The 14196-nt window shown below is 42.2% G+C and overlaps 1 protein-coding gene across 1 annotated transcript in view; it reads left to right on the forward strand.

Annotated features, from left to right (window-relative positions):
* LOC127666532 (high mobility group protein B2-like) overlaps positions 1 to 7286 on the forward strand; it is a 147128-nt gene extending 139842 nt beyond the window's left edge. The window contains exon 2 of the mRNA XM_052159400.1: positions 5438 to 7286. Coding sequence (XP_052015360.1) covers positions 5438 to 5721 — 284 coding nt within the window. The 3' untranslated portion in view covers positions 5722 to 7286. The remainder of the gene's footprint in view (positions 1 to 5437) is intronic.
* Positions 7287 to 14196: the final 6910 nt, after the last annotated feature.

Consider the following 14196-nt stretch of genomic DNA (forward strand, 5'->3'; position numbering starts at 1 on the left):
AGAAACACATTTGTGGTAGAGTTTTAAACCATTAATGAGCATGGAGATTATCTTAATTGCTTTTGGAGTGAGAAATTCTTTACAATGTGAAGAATTTTTCTTTCTTTCTTTCTTTCTTTCTTTCTTTCTTTCTTTCTTTCTTTCTTTCTTTCTTTCTTTCCTTCCTCCCTCCCTCCCTCCTTCCCTCCCTCCCTCCCTCCCTCCTTCCTTTCTTCCTTCCTTCCTTCCTTCCTTTCTTCCTTCCTTCCTTCCTTCCTTCCTTCCTTCCTTCCTTCCTTCCTTCCTTCCTTCCTTCCTTTCTTCTTTCTTTTTTCTAAATCTGAAGGAGGGCTCTGGGGAAACACATGCATCTCCCTGGAAAGGGACGATAGAATAGATTTTGTGTGTGGCCTGGGACTGGTGGGGATGGGAACAGAAGGGAGGAGAGGAAGGAGAGAGTACAGGTGGATATATGACTGGAGTTGGTGGCATTTGAGGATCATTATGGAAACTTAGTGCAATGGACTCTTCCTGGAAATTATGAAAGTGACACTAACAAGGACGGACTTCCAGTAGTGGAGGATATGGATCCCTAACAAGCCATCTTCCATAACTGTACAAGAATTCCACTGAAGAACTACTTTCTATTCATCTGTTTTGCTAGTCTGGGTTTTCTCAGATTGTCTCCCTTGAAAATAGGCATACCTGTGCTTTTAAAATTCTAGAAGACATCAGCCTATCTGCAAATATAAAAATAGCAATAGAAACTGACAGCCTCTTTAACCCTATCATTTATGGGACTATTTAAAGTTATATCTATTTCATGCTCTTAGAGTAATGTGAGGTTTAGACTTGACTCCCTTTAATCTGAAACACTGACTGAGCCTCAAACCACTTAGCAGCCTTCCATTTTTCACTGGGAGGGGAAAAGCAGCGATGTAATTTACTGTCCACATTTTATAGTTTTCCATTTGGTTAAAAAAAAAAAACTTGCTTATGCAGTTCCTGTATTTGCACAGAGTAAAGTGGGGAATGGTTTTTAAACAAGCTCTGCCTAGGCTGTACTGGAAACAAGTAACACACTATCCTAACTAAGAGATAAGAGGCCTCTTCCCAGAAAAAAAATCAGTTTCAGGGAGAGGATGAGGTAAGGCTAGGCAGGGCAATCAGGTTCTGGGACCCCAGGGGAGCCCGGAGCCCAGGACAGGCAGGACAGAGGGCCACTTCCAGCCTGATATGCTAAATGTAAAAAGGAGGTAGATAACTATATCTTGTCCTCTCAGTTGAGCTCAGCACTGCTTGGGCACTGACCCACTGGAATTGTCCTGTTACCTTGTGTAAATTTTAGTTCTTCAATACTCAACCCTACAGAGTAGTCTTATTACTGAATGGGCAGGGTCTGTATTGACCTTTGCTTAAGGAAATAGAAAAGTGTGGGGTTCCTGAAGCTAGCCTCCATCTTGCTTCAATTTTACTATACTCTTGATGATAGTACTCAGCCACCTCACATTCTGCAGTACTTTTTATCTACATAATGTTCGCTTCTCTCTTCCTGTTCATGGAGTGCTACTGAGTATCTGCTTCAAGAAATCATGTCTTGACCTAAGTATGCCTGTGCTAATCAGGCCTCTTCTGAAAATTAGAACCCATATGACTGTGTATGTGTGTATATATAGTTGTATTAGTGTTTTCATTTTTGTAACCAAACACGTGAAGAGAAGTAACTTAGAGCAGGAGGGGCTGATTTCATCTTACAGATTTAAGAGGTATAGTCCATCATAATAAGGAAGACATGTGGCAGGAATGGGAGGCCATTGATCACACTGTGAGTGTAGTAAGCAAGCACAGGGAGAATTCTGGAGACTCTCACTTTTTCCTTTTTATTTAGTCCAGAACCCAAAGCATGAGATCCTACCACTTGTATCACAGTGGGTCTTCTTATCCCAGTTAAATCTTTTTGGGAGAATTCTCCATGTGGTTCTGGATTCCATCAAGTTGACAACCAGGGTTAATAATCACAACACACACACACACACACACACAAACATACACACACTTACATATAAACATATACATGCATCTTGTGTAAGAAACAACACAGACTGAGGCTAATGTTGGAGTTCCAATGCTCCTCTGTGACTGGAAACCACAGGGAGTCATCTGGAATAGATGGGGGCAGTGGGCTGAGGACAATGAGCCCTTGGGGATGGGGAACTCTGGCTTAGCATAGCAGCAGCCAGTCCAGGAGCATAAGAAACCTTCTGTTGGAGTAGAACAATAGAATGGTTTGTAGACAAAGCCTTCCTCCATGCTCCCCATTGGTAGTTCTTGATGAGACAGTCCATACTAATCCATACCTTTTGTTAATTGCTCATCATGGAAAGTGGGTGGGTATTACTTCCTGAGGGTTGACCAGAGATTAAATGCCTTTTGCAGGAAGGAATGTTTGGGAAAGGAAGCCTATTGGCTAAACCATCAGGGCCTATAGATGCTTCATTAGCACGGAGAACTTTGTTCTGATCTACAGTGATCATTGGTCATGTTCCTATGTGGGGACTATGGTCACATGTTCCAGGCCAGGTATCTAGTAGGGAGCAGGAAGATGCTACCATCATCAGATGGGTGCCAGGGTCTCTGAACCCACTCAACTTTACCAAGTTTCTTGGCATGGTCCACTGTCTCACAGTGCTGTTTTCCATGTGGCTAGCACTATGCTTAAGTGTTGACATTCATCATAATAATTACCCCATCTTTCTGTAAGTAAAGTTACCAGATTTAATACTGGTGTTGTTCAACCAGTATAGACTTGAACTAATTCCTGGGTCAAAGGAAGGAATAGTTCTCAGGTTTGGGGGTGGGGGAGTGGGGGTAGTGAAAAGAAGAGCTTTGTCAGCACTAAGCTGTGTCTTGAACAGACAAGACTTTGGCCTTGGCTTAATGCTCACCCAAGTGTTTCTGTAGCCTTTCTGTTATAGACAGAAGCTTTCATGATAGTACTTAAGGGGGTAGACTCTGTAATAGCACTATCTTTAATTCCTTTGCATGTGTGTACATGCTTGTGTCTGTGTGCATACATATATGTGCAAGTGTACATGACTGTGTGTCTTATACATTTGAAGGTCAGAGATTGTAAGGTCTTTTCTTTTTTTGCTCTCTATCTTATCTTGTGAGACTCCTGATTGGCTAGACTAGCTGATTAGCATGCCCTAGGGGATTTTTCTTTCTCTGCCTCCCTCTTTAATTTTTCACAAAATCTGTTTCCACTAAAGTAACCACTTTTATCCAGAAGAGACAGGATTAAAGAAGTTTAGGGAATGGTTCAAAATCATGAGGCAAATTGTGGTCTGAAGGTGCCACATGTAAAAACCTGTGCTCTTTCTAGTAAAGTATACTTCCTTAACCCCTGACCAATAGACATAATCATGGTGCAAACAAACAAGCAAACAAACAAGCAAACAAAAAGCAGTGCTACAGTGTAGTTTCTCATGAGGCACAATATATGCGGAGATGAGCTCCACAAGGATTATGAGCAAAAGAACATAAACTTCCTGGTGTACTAAAGCAAGTGAGCCTGTGAGCAAAGGCAGGTAATGAACCTAAGACCAAGAAAGTGAAAATGAAAAGAAATTTGTGTTGGGCTACATGGTGTATCTAGAAGACAAAGGTTTGTAACTGGGTTTTCGAAAGTGAGGCAACCTAGGCATGGCAGTTCTTAGTTAAAAGCAAAGGAACACCCAATGATACTTGAAGAGGGAGAGGTACTAAGGAAGGACATTTCACATGTCATGTTCTTCCAAGGAACGTCAGAAAGTCTCAGAAGCCACAATCCAGGAGCTATATGCAAATTATACCATAGAATCCATCCCACAAGATTTAAACCATTGGGACAAAGCACATCACATCCAAGATGATGACTGATGGTTGGTTAGCGTTCTCCAGATTACACACCTAGTTTTCTAATCCTAAAGCAAAGTAAAGGGCAAAGTAAAGCTAAAGCTCTGGGTCCTTACTGACTGGCCTTTACATATGAATGACTCATAGTATGACAGCATCTTTGAATATGCCACATGTATTCTGGGTAGCCACATACATGCCTATTCCAGATAGTGAGAGAAAGCTTAGAATCAAAACTATTTCAGTTTCTTATTTAGCAAGTGGATTATTTGAGAAGCTATGAGACAAGATATAGAGAAAATAGAAAACTAAATTTGTGGGACTAAAGAAATCAGTTTTTGAATAAATTTAATTTAAAATACATGGAAAGAGCATGCAGGGAACTGTATAATCAGAAACTAGAAACTTAGAGAACTTGTCTCCTACCACTTTCCAGCTCTGTCCATTCTGTATAGAACCTAAAACTATTGATTAAGCACCCACTAAGGAAAGAGTCTCTCAAAGTCACTTGAACTTTTTTTAGAGATATTAAAAGAATGAATATTTTGTTTGAATTAGCTTTCTCTCCTACTAATATCACAGATTTCTATTAGAACCTGCTACTTGAATTTTTTGAGCTTTCCTTAATTCTCTTGAAATGTTTCTCTGAAATATTCTGTATTCATCAATAATTTTAAAGATAAATTTATGCATATTTAGAATGAACCATGAGGATTCAGTTTATATAATACAAACTTTGCTAGAAACAAGAAAAACATAAAAATCATGCAGCCAGGAATGGTGACACAAGCCTATAATCCTAGCTGATAGACATAATGAAAAGTTTGATTAATAAAGAGGGAGTGGAAACTATTTCATCGTGAGAAATTTGAGTAATGATTATTGACTGTACTTCACTCTTACTTTCCTGTATTTGTTTACATATTCTTGTTTCTTAACTTGATTATTGTTTAGCTCAGCACGGTGAGTAAACCAGTGACTAGCTAGAGAAGAGATCAGTCCAGGATGCCATTTCCTTCTTTTGGCAGACAGGTGAAATGAAAGCTCATCCTTATACTGTGGGCTGCCAGAAAGCAAAGCTCTGCTGACCTGGACACTTGGAGATTTTCCTTCCTACCTGTTTGCTTTGGTCTTAAAGGATGTAGACCTTCCTTTTGTAGGAATTTCTTTCCTGACTCTTGGTTTCTTGGTTCTTAATATAGGCTCATTTTTTTTTATTTTTATTGTTATGTTTTTGTCTATATGACTTTAACTCTAAGAGTGGTGCATTCTAGCAAATAGTTCACTTCTGAGAAATCAAGCCATGTAGAAATGAAATGTTACATTTTATAAACGCAACAATAGTTTCATCTGCTTTTAACAAAATATATCTTCACACCAGTATTTCTTGTCACTATCAGTAATAATTTCTAATAGTTTCCTATTAGATAGAGAATATTTTGAGGTAGATGGCATGCTGGCAATCATGTGGTTCACTGTGCTTCAGGTGAAGAAAGAACCTCAGAGAAGTACTAGCTTGTCAATTATAGTTAATTGTTCTGTATCCTTTTGTCTCCCCTGTTAGAATATTCAGAACAATTCCAGACAAGTCACACCATCCACAGGTCTCATGTGAGAAGTTTTATTGGCAGAGACAGTCTCTGTGAAGGGGTTGGAGTGAGAAGAGGAGGAGGAGAAGAGGAAGAAGAAGAGAAAGAAGAAGAAGAGGAAGAGGAAGAGGAAGAAGAGGGAGAGGGAAGAAGAAATGACTATGGGCTTTGGGGACAAGTATTTTATCTGGGTCATGACACATGTGACACATGTGACAAGGGTCTGTGTGAAGGTGCCATGGCAATGGATGTCACCTAAAGATGATATGTCTTGTCTCTGGGTCCAATAGCCGTCTGTAAAAGTTCTTCTAGCTTGGCAGAATTAATATAGTAAAAATGGCCATCTTGCCAAAAGCAATACACAGATTCAATGCAATATCAAAATCCCAACTCAGTTCTTTATAGAGTTAGAAAGAGCAATTCTCAAATTCATCTGGAATAACAAAAAACTCAGGATAGCTAAAACTATTCTCAACAGTAAAAGAACGTCTGGGGGAATCAGTATCCCAGACCTTAAGTAGTACTACAGAGCAATAGTCTTAAAAACTGCATGGTATTGGTACAGTGACAGGCAGGTAGATCAATGGAAGAGAATTGAAGACCCAGAAATGAACCCACACACCTATGGTCACTTGATCTTAGACAAAGGAGCTAAAACCATCCAGTGGGGGTAAAAAAAAAAATAGACTTTTCAGCAAATGGTGCTGTTCAACTGGAGGTCATCATGCAGAAGAATGCAAATTGATCCATTCTTATCTCCTTGTACTAAGCTCAACTCCAAGTGGATCAAGGACCTCCACATAAAACCAGACACACTGAAACTAATAGAAAAGAAACTGGGGAAGACCCTTGAGGACATTGGCACAGGGGAAAAGTTCCTGAACAGAACAGCAATAGCTTATGCTCTAAGATCAAGAATTGACAAATGGGACCTTATAAAATTACAAAGTTTCTGTAAGGCAAAGAACACTGTCAATAGGATAAAACAGCAACCAACAAACTGGGAAAGAGCTTCATCAACCCTACATCTGACAGAGGGCTAATATCCAATATATACAAAGAACTCAAGAAGTTAGACTTCAGAGTGCCAAACAACCCTATTTAAAAATGGGGTACAGAGCTAAACAAAGAAATTTCACCTGAAGAATTTTGAATAGCTGAGTAGCACCTTAAGAAATGTTCAACATCATTAGTCATTAGGAAAATACAAATCAAAACAACCCTGAGATTTCACCTCACACCAGTCAGAATGGCTAAGATTAAAAACTCAGGAGACACCAGGTGTTGGTGAGGATGTGGAGGAAGAGGAACACTGCTCCACTGCTGGTGGGATTGCAAGCTGGTACAACCACTCTGGAAATCATTCTGGTGATACCTCAGAAAACTGGGCATGACACTTCTGGAGGACCCTGTTATACCACTCCTGGACATATACCCAGAGGATTCCTTGGCATGCAATAAAGATACATGCTCCACTGTGTTCATAGCAGCCTTATTTATAGTAGCCAGAAGCTGGAAAGAACCCAGATGTCCCTCAATGGAGGAATGGATACAGAAAATATGGTGTATTTGCACAATGCAATACCACTCAGCAATTAAAAACAATGAATTCATGAAATTCTTAGGCAAATAGTTGGAAATGGAAAATATCATCCTAAGTGAGGTTATCCAATCACAAAATAACACACATGGAATACAGTCACTGATAAGTGGATATTTGCCCAGAAGCTCTGAATACCCAAGATACAATTCACATATCAAATTATTCCCAAGAAGAAGGAAGGAGAAGGCCCTGGCCCTGGAAAGGCTTGATGAAGCAATGTAGGGGATAGAGAAGTGGGAGGGGGTTGATTGGGGAACGGGAGGAGGGAAGAGAGCTTATGAGACTTATGGGAAGGGGGGATCAAGAAAGGAGATTATTTGGAATATAAACAAAGAATATAGAAAATTAAAAAAAAGAATAACATTGGGGAGACAACTATCATGTCCTATCAACATTTTTAATAAACCATGGAGATTAAAAAATAAAAATACTGCTTCTAGCTGTCCTGGGATGCACCTGATGCTAACATTTCTCTCTTTTTCTTATCATAAAGTGAGGGAAAAGTATGTGTGTGTGTGTGTGTGTGTGTGTGTATGTGTATGTGTGTGTGTGTGGGTAATGGTGAAGGAATAGGGGTGTAAAATCTCTTAAACTGCTTCCTGCTCTCTAGGGGCATCATCAATTTTGAGGTGTAGGTGCCCTCACTATTGAGGCTCACTTAGTAGTAGTTCTCATCAGGTTCCTTGTGGGTTAAAATGGTGGCCTATGTGTGGTCAGGGCTCAGGCTGTTGGCTGAGTCAGACTGCATACACCCCCCACATCTCCAGGTGTTGGGGAAGGACAGTCTGTAGTCCCCTGGGAACTGGCATAGTTGAGCGGTGGGGGACTCAGGGATCCTGGCCCTCATGGAGGTCAGAGTTGACAGGTTTTCAGTCTTGGGCACTGCAGATGCAGGTGGATATTGTGGAAGAGCTGAGAATGGAGTTGGGTACCGAGGGCTGCATCTAGCCTGGGGCTGAAGAGAAAAGGGTGGGGAAGAGAGCTTCAGTCCAGTCCCACTGGGACAAGAGTCCTTGGTTTGCTTGTGTGGCTGGCTTGGCAGAGACATGGCTGGGAGAGCAGGGAGGCCTTCTGCATGAGACTAGATGCAGCTCTTTAGAGTAAGACCTGCTCCATTGCTCCAGCACAGCAGATCCAGATAAGAGGCAGTCCATGGTTTTAAAGCATTTATTGCTATGGTAGAGAATTATGATGAGTGAGTGCTTACTCCACTTTCTCAGGGTGGGCCTGAAGTTAAATACCTTTCAACGGGAGGAGTGCCTGGGAAGGAGCCCTTAAGGCCTTCAGGTCCTTCATTAAAATGGAGAGCTGTCTTGAGGCTATATGATCTGTGGGGTGTTGCCCTATGTGACTGATAGATACAAAACTGTGAAGAACTGAGACCTTGTGTCAGGAGCCTAGTGTCTGGGAGATGGCGAATGGCCTTCTGTCCCTTGCAGGAACACCAGCTGGGTAACCATGGTTTAAACATATCTCATCCAGAACACAGACTGCCTTTCATGGTCCCACAGTTCCTCTGTGGAAAGTGTTTGGTAAACCTGTAAGAGGAACTGATTAAATGTTTGGCTAGGAATTTTTTGAATTTGTCATTGGAGGAATGTGGAGATGAGGTTAATAAGACAGGGAGCAAATAGTAAAGCCAGAAAAATGAGAAGTGGGGTTAGGCAAGGCAGTGTCCACTTCCATATAGGATTTTTGAAAAGCCAGGAATTAGAGGCCTCACACTATTCCCTGCATTTTTAGATCTGATTGTAGCTACTGTATTTTGCTTCTCACTATTCCTGACTTGTTGACATAGAAGCAGCATTATTCTTGGAGGAAAAGTCAAAGACTTTTCTTTCACTTTAAGAATATCTAGACCTTGTCATTTCTGAAGCACCACTACTGGCAGGGAATCAATCTCCCTTTGGACACTGAGCATAGTTTGGGTCACCTCTTGAAGACTGTTCTCAAACTGGGAAGAGAACTGATTGTATAAAGTTAGAAAGGTAGTCAGCCCTTCCGTTGAAGCACCCACACCTATAATTATTCCTGCTGTGACCAGTAATGGCATGATTTGAACTGCCCTCTTGTTACGTTGGGCAGATATTGTGTCTACAACCATGATTGGTAGAGGCTGTTTCCCATGGATTACTCTTAACTCAGGGAAAAGGAACACCAGTGTGCAAACTCCCGACCAGCTGGCAGGTAGATGATGATATACCTGAGTGCCACAGAGAGCTGATGTGTTCTGAACTGTAGGGCACTGTGGCAGAGATGAGTTATGGTTATGCTGCAGTCTCTGGAGCTTAATGTTCCTACAGAAAGTATCCTGCATATCTTAAAAACAGTCTGCCACACCAAAAGGGTGATACAGAAATGGTATGGGGCTGTGGTAACACCAGAGTCTGGGCAGCTGATGAAAGTTCAGGTTATGTTGCTTGGCAGGGTCACTGGAGAGGCTGTAAGTAGCAATTGTGAGTTAGTTATAGCGGATACATATAGCCAACAATCTTTAAAGTGACTGGGTTTGGTGACATTTAGGAGTTGGGAGGATGTCCATACATGAGTTTAAAAAAGCAGCTAAAGTTGTGGCTCTTAGGGACCTAGATTTTTCTCCAAAAGGCGAGATGAAAAGAGGGTGCTTAGGGAGAGCCCTTAGCCTAAAAAGAGCCAGAGGTAGGAGTTTTACCCAACAGAGGTGAAGTTCCTAAGACAGTTTGACAAGCATGGCTTTTAGGGAACAGTTAGTTCTTTCTATCTTTCCTGTAGACTAGGGATGATAGGAAATATGAAAATGCCAGGGGATGTCCAGGGCTTTAGATAGAATTTGAGAAACTTGGGGGGGGGCGGTGAATTTAGAACTATTGTATAACTGGAGAGAGGCTGAGACTCTAAATCAGTGAAGGATATCTTGGAGGAGGAGATCAGAGACTGTCCGAGCTCTTTTGTTGGTGTTGGGAATGCCTCCACCCACTCTAAGACCAGTAGGTACTTAGCACATTTGACAGTAGGCATGTGGGTAAAGTCAAGTTGTCAGTTGGTTCCAGAAAAGGAGCCTTTAGCCTGGTTAGTAGGCAAAGGGGTACTATGATACCTGGAACTGGAGTCTAACATCTGACCAATTTTGCAAGACGCTGTGATATATTTTAAGAAATGTAAGTCATCAAGAGTAGGCTACAGATGGGTTTTTAACAAAACAGGACAATGATTGGCTGTTAGGATGAAAGATCAGGTGAAAATAGGACAGAGTTTGACAAATGTCAGGGGTGAGAGGAGATATGGGTTGCTGTGTAAGAATATCCTAGGGTGGCTGAGACAAGTCTAGGTCCCTAAGAGCCGCAACATTAGCTGCTTTGTTGGCTTGATTGTTTCCATTGGAGACAATAGAGTCATCTGTCTGGTGGGATCTGCAGTGGACAATTCCATAACTGTGGGGAGATAGGAGGGTTTTTGCATAGCCATATTTTGGTTTGCATTAGTTATCCATCTTCCTTTTGTCATAAGTAACCTGCACACCTTCCAAAAGCAGCACGGGAGAGGAAGATATTGAAGTCATATTTGGAGTCTGTATGGATATTTAGGAATTGTCCCTGTGCCAGTTCAAAGGCACAGATAAGAGCTATTAGTTCAGCCTGTCGAGTGGTGGTGTGGGCAGGGAGGGTCTGTGCCTCAACCATCTCTGTGTCTGACACTATATGTGCCCTTCCCCAACCCTTCGAGTGGGAAATTTAGATCTTGGTGCTAACCACAGCCTAGGGTAGAGCTTTTGGGCCAAGGTGAAGTCAACTGTTCTTCCAGGTCTGCAGCTTCATGCAGCTGGCGACCCACCAAGTAGTGGAGCCAATGCCTGCTGAGCAGCCAAACCAGTTCTCCTGAACAGACCCAGGAATTTTGGGAGAAAGGTTCCCCCCTTTAAATTCTAAGTCAACCATTAAAATTTGGGCCTTGAAATGGATGGAGCTAGAGAACATCATACTAAGTGAGGTAACCCAGACTCAAAAGGTGAATCATGGTATGCACTCACTAATAAGTGGTTATTAACCTAGAAAACTGGAATACCCAAAACATAATCCACACATCAAATGAGATACAAGAAGAAAGCAGGAGTGGTCCCTGGTTCTGGAAAGACTCAGTGAAACAGTATTTGGCAAAACCAGAACGGGGACCTGGGAAGGGGTGGGAGGGAGGACAGGGGAAGAGAAGGGGGCTTACGGGACTTTCGGGGAGTGGGGGGGGGGCTAGAAAAGGGGAAATCATTTGAAATGTAAATAAATTATATCAAATAAAAAAAAAAGACAAAAAAAAAAAATTTGGGCCTTGATCAGCAATAACATTGTGTTAGTCTCAATTATTTCTATTCAGTTCTTCCCATCCACCCCCAGCTCCCTCTCCAGGTAACCCCTTCGATGTAGCTGCAGGCAGCTGCAACTATAGTATAGCCAGCTCTTCTGGCTCCTGCATGTAAGAGGCGCTGCCTAGCCATTCCGAGGAAAGATAAAATCACTTCCTTTGTAGAGGGAACATTTAGAAACTGAATTAGATTCTTTCTAAGGTAATGGCCTTGTAGGTTAGGGTAATTGTTAGTCCCAAATAGGTTATCTGAGGAGTGTACAGCTAAACTTTAGAAAGTCAGACTCTACTTGTCTAGACAGGAAATCTATAAGAACAGAGGTATCAGCTTGGTTAATTTCTAGAGAGGGACTGCAGAGAAGAATATTTTCTATACTGGACAATCTTAGACCTAGGGAAAGACAGAGAAAGTAAATCAGAACCCAGGGCCTGGCCAAATAGGTATGGGTTGTCCCAGAAGGTGTCTGGGGTCAGTCCTGGAAAAGGCAAAGATGTTCTGTGACTGGGAATCTAGTAGGATAGAGAAGAACACAACTTTGAGATCTAGGACCAAGAAACGAGAAGTTCCTGAGGGGATGGTGGCAAGAAGTATGCAAGGATGGAGAGGAACCACTGAGTAATTAAGGAGCCTGAGATCTTGAACCAGGCAATAGGTTCCATTACATTTCTTAACTGCTAGTTTAGGGGTGTTAAAGGAGGAAGAGGTGGGATGGATTATTTTTTTTCCTTAGGAGGTCAAAGATGGTAGGCTTAAGTTCCCTGAGGCTCTGGAGAGACTGAGGATGCTGAGCTTTGGTGATGTACCTGGTAGGGTCCTGTAACTGGATGACAACAGGAGAATGATGCTTAGGAACAGAGGGGTTCTGGATGTCCCAGACTTGGGGAATTGAAACAACATGTTAGAATTAGTAGGTTGGGTGGCTAGAAAAAGGAGGAGAGGGGCTACCAGTAGATGGGTTTAGGTTAATGAGGGGACCAAAAGAAACAGAGGCTCCCAAATTAGCTTAGATCCCTTTCCAATAAGGGTACAGGACACATTGGTACTACCAAAAAGGAATAGGTGAGAGGAACACCCCTATAAATGCAACTAAGTGTTGGGATCTGGTGAGGTGGTAAATCTGCCCCTTACTCCAACAATAGGGAAACAAGAAGGAGAAGTGGGTCCCCCAAACTGCGTCAGGACTGTATAAGTAGCCCCAGTGTCTAAGAGGAGGAATTTGGCCACCCAGATACCATGATAACTACCCAGGGACTCCCTGATGACTTGGACTTCTTTAGTCATCCATGGCCAATCCTAGGAAATCAGCTGGAGGGTGACCTGGGAATGATGTCCTTCTGTCCTGAGTGGCACAAGGGCAATTGTCCCTTCCAATGGCACTTTAGACATGGACTTAATTGTTTGCTCGGGGTGGGGGAGGTCAGAGCAAGCCTTCACCCAGTGGCCTGGTTGACCACATTTGTAGCAGGAACCTGATGGTTCCTGAGCCTTAGAAGGCCAGGAAACACAGGCATGTCTAGGGCTGGTCACACAGCCTTTACCAGCATATAGTATTTTTGTCTGCCAGTCTTTTTATTTCTTGGAAATTGTGGAGTTAGGAGCCCCCTCTCTAAGCATCTAAGTTTAGCCTTAATGTCGGCATAACTTTTGGAAAAGAAGTAGGTCATCAGGAATTGCTTACTTTCTGGGTTTTCAGGGTCTAAAATACTATATTGTAATAGGGCCTTTGTAAGGTGTTCTAAAATTTTAAGACAGGCTTTCTTGCTTATCCTGGATGGACTCTTTGAGTTTTTCAAAATTTACTGGTTTTAGGGCAGTCCTACATAAAGAAGCCAGGAGGCAGGATGTGAATTGATCTCTGGTTAGAATATCATGTGGAGGATTATAATTCCATTGAGGATCCTGATTGGGTACCATTTCAGACCTGATTGGATATGCTGAGTCTGATGAATGTCATCTGCATGTATCCTACCCTGTTCCCAAACCTGCCTGCACTCATCAGGGAGTAAATACTGAGAATCATATGCGTATCATGGAAAGTCAAGCTATAAGACTGAGTGATAAACTGAAATTCTTTAATAAAGACAGAAGAGTTGGAAGTATTGGATTCCAGTCTTTTTTTTTTTTTCTATTTGAGAAAGTTCTTTTAGCAAGAAGACATGTACTCTAATTAGATCATCCACCCCTTCTATTTCCCTTAAAGGATGGACTGATGCTGGGTTAGGCTGGGTAGGGGAAGAGGTGGGGAGGTTGGCTGCAAATTTAGAGCAAGTGGTGGGAAGGCTGAAAGTAGGTGCCAGTGTAGGATGACTGGAGTGGCCTGTAGATGGCACAGGAAGGGAGGAGTCTGGAGAAGTTGAGTAAGGAGACACTGGGGGACGTTTGGTGAAAAGAGGAAGCTGAGGAGGCTGGGAAAGTAGGAGAGATTGTAGAGGCAGATCAGTGGCAGTAAGGAGGAGGTTCATTAGCTGGATCAAGAATAGCAGAAGTTTTGTCTGGTTGAGGTTTCATAGCTAGAAGGAGTTGAGTTGGGGAATAGGAAGAGCAAAGAGAGGGTTTAGAGCAAAGATAGGTAAAAGCTTGGACATAGAGGACCTCCTTCCATTTGCTGGACTGCTGGCAATATGTATGCAGATCCTTTATAATGGTAGGATCAAAAGTGTCTTACACAGCCGCTTGGAGTCATTATCTAATGGGTACTGATGCTAGACCTGATTGCAAAGGTGAACAAGTTTGGATGCCTTTAAATCAGGTGCTAGTTTTAGAGATTTGAGATTTCCCAGGAGGCATCCCAGTGCACT

This window comes from Apodemus sylvaticus, chromosome 16, assembly GCF_947179515.1.
Source record: "Apodemus sylvaticus chromosome 16, mApoSyl1.1, whole genome shotgun sequence".
NCBI classification, from domain to species: Eukaryota; Metazoa; Chordata; class Mammalia; order Rodentia; family Muridae; genus Apodemus; species Apodemus sylvaticus.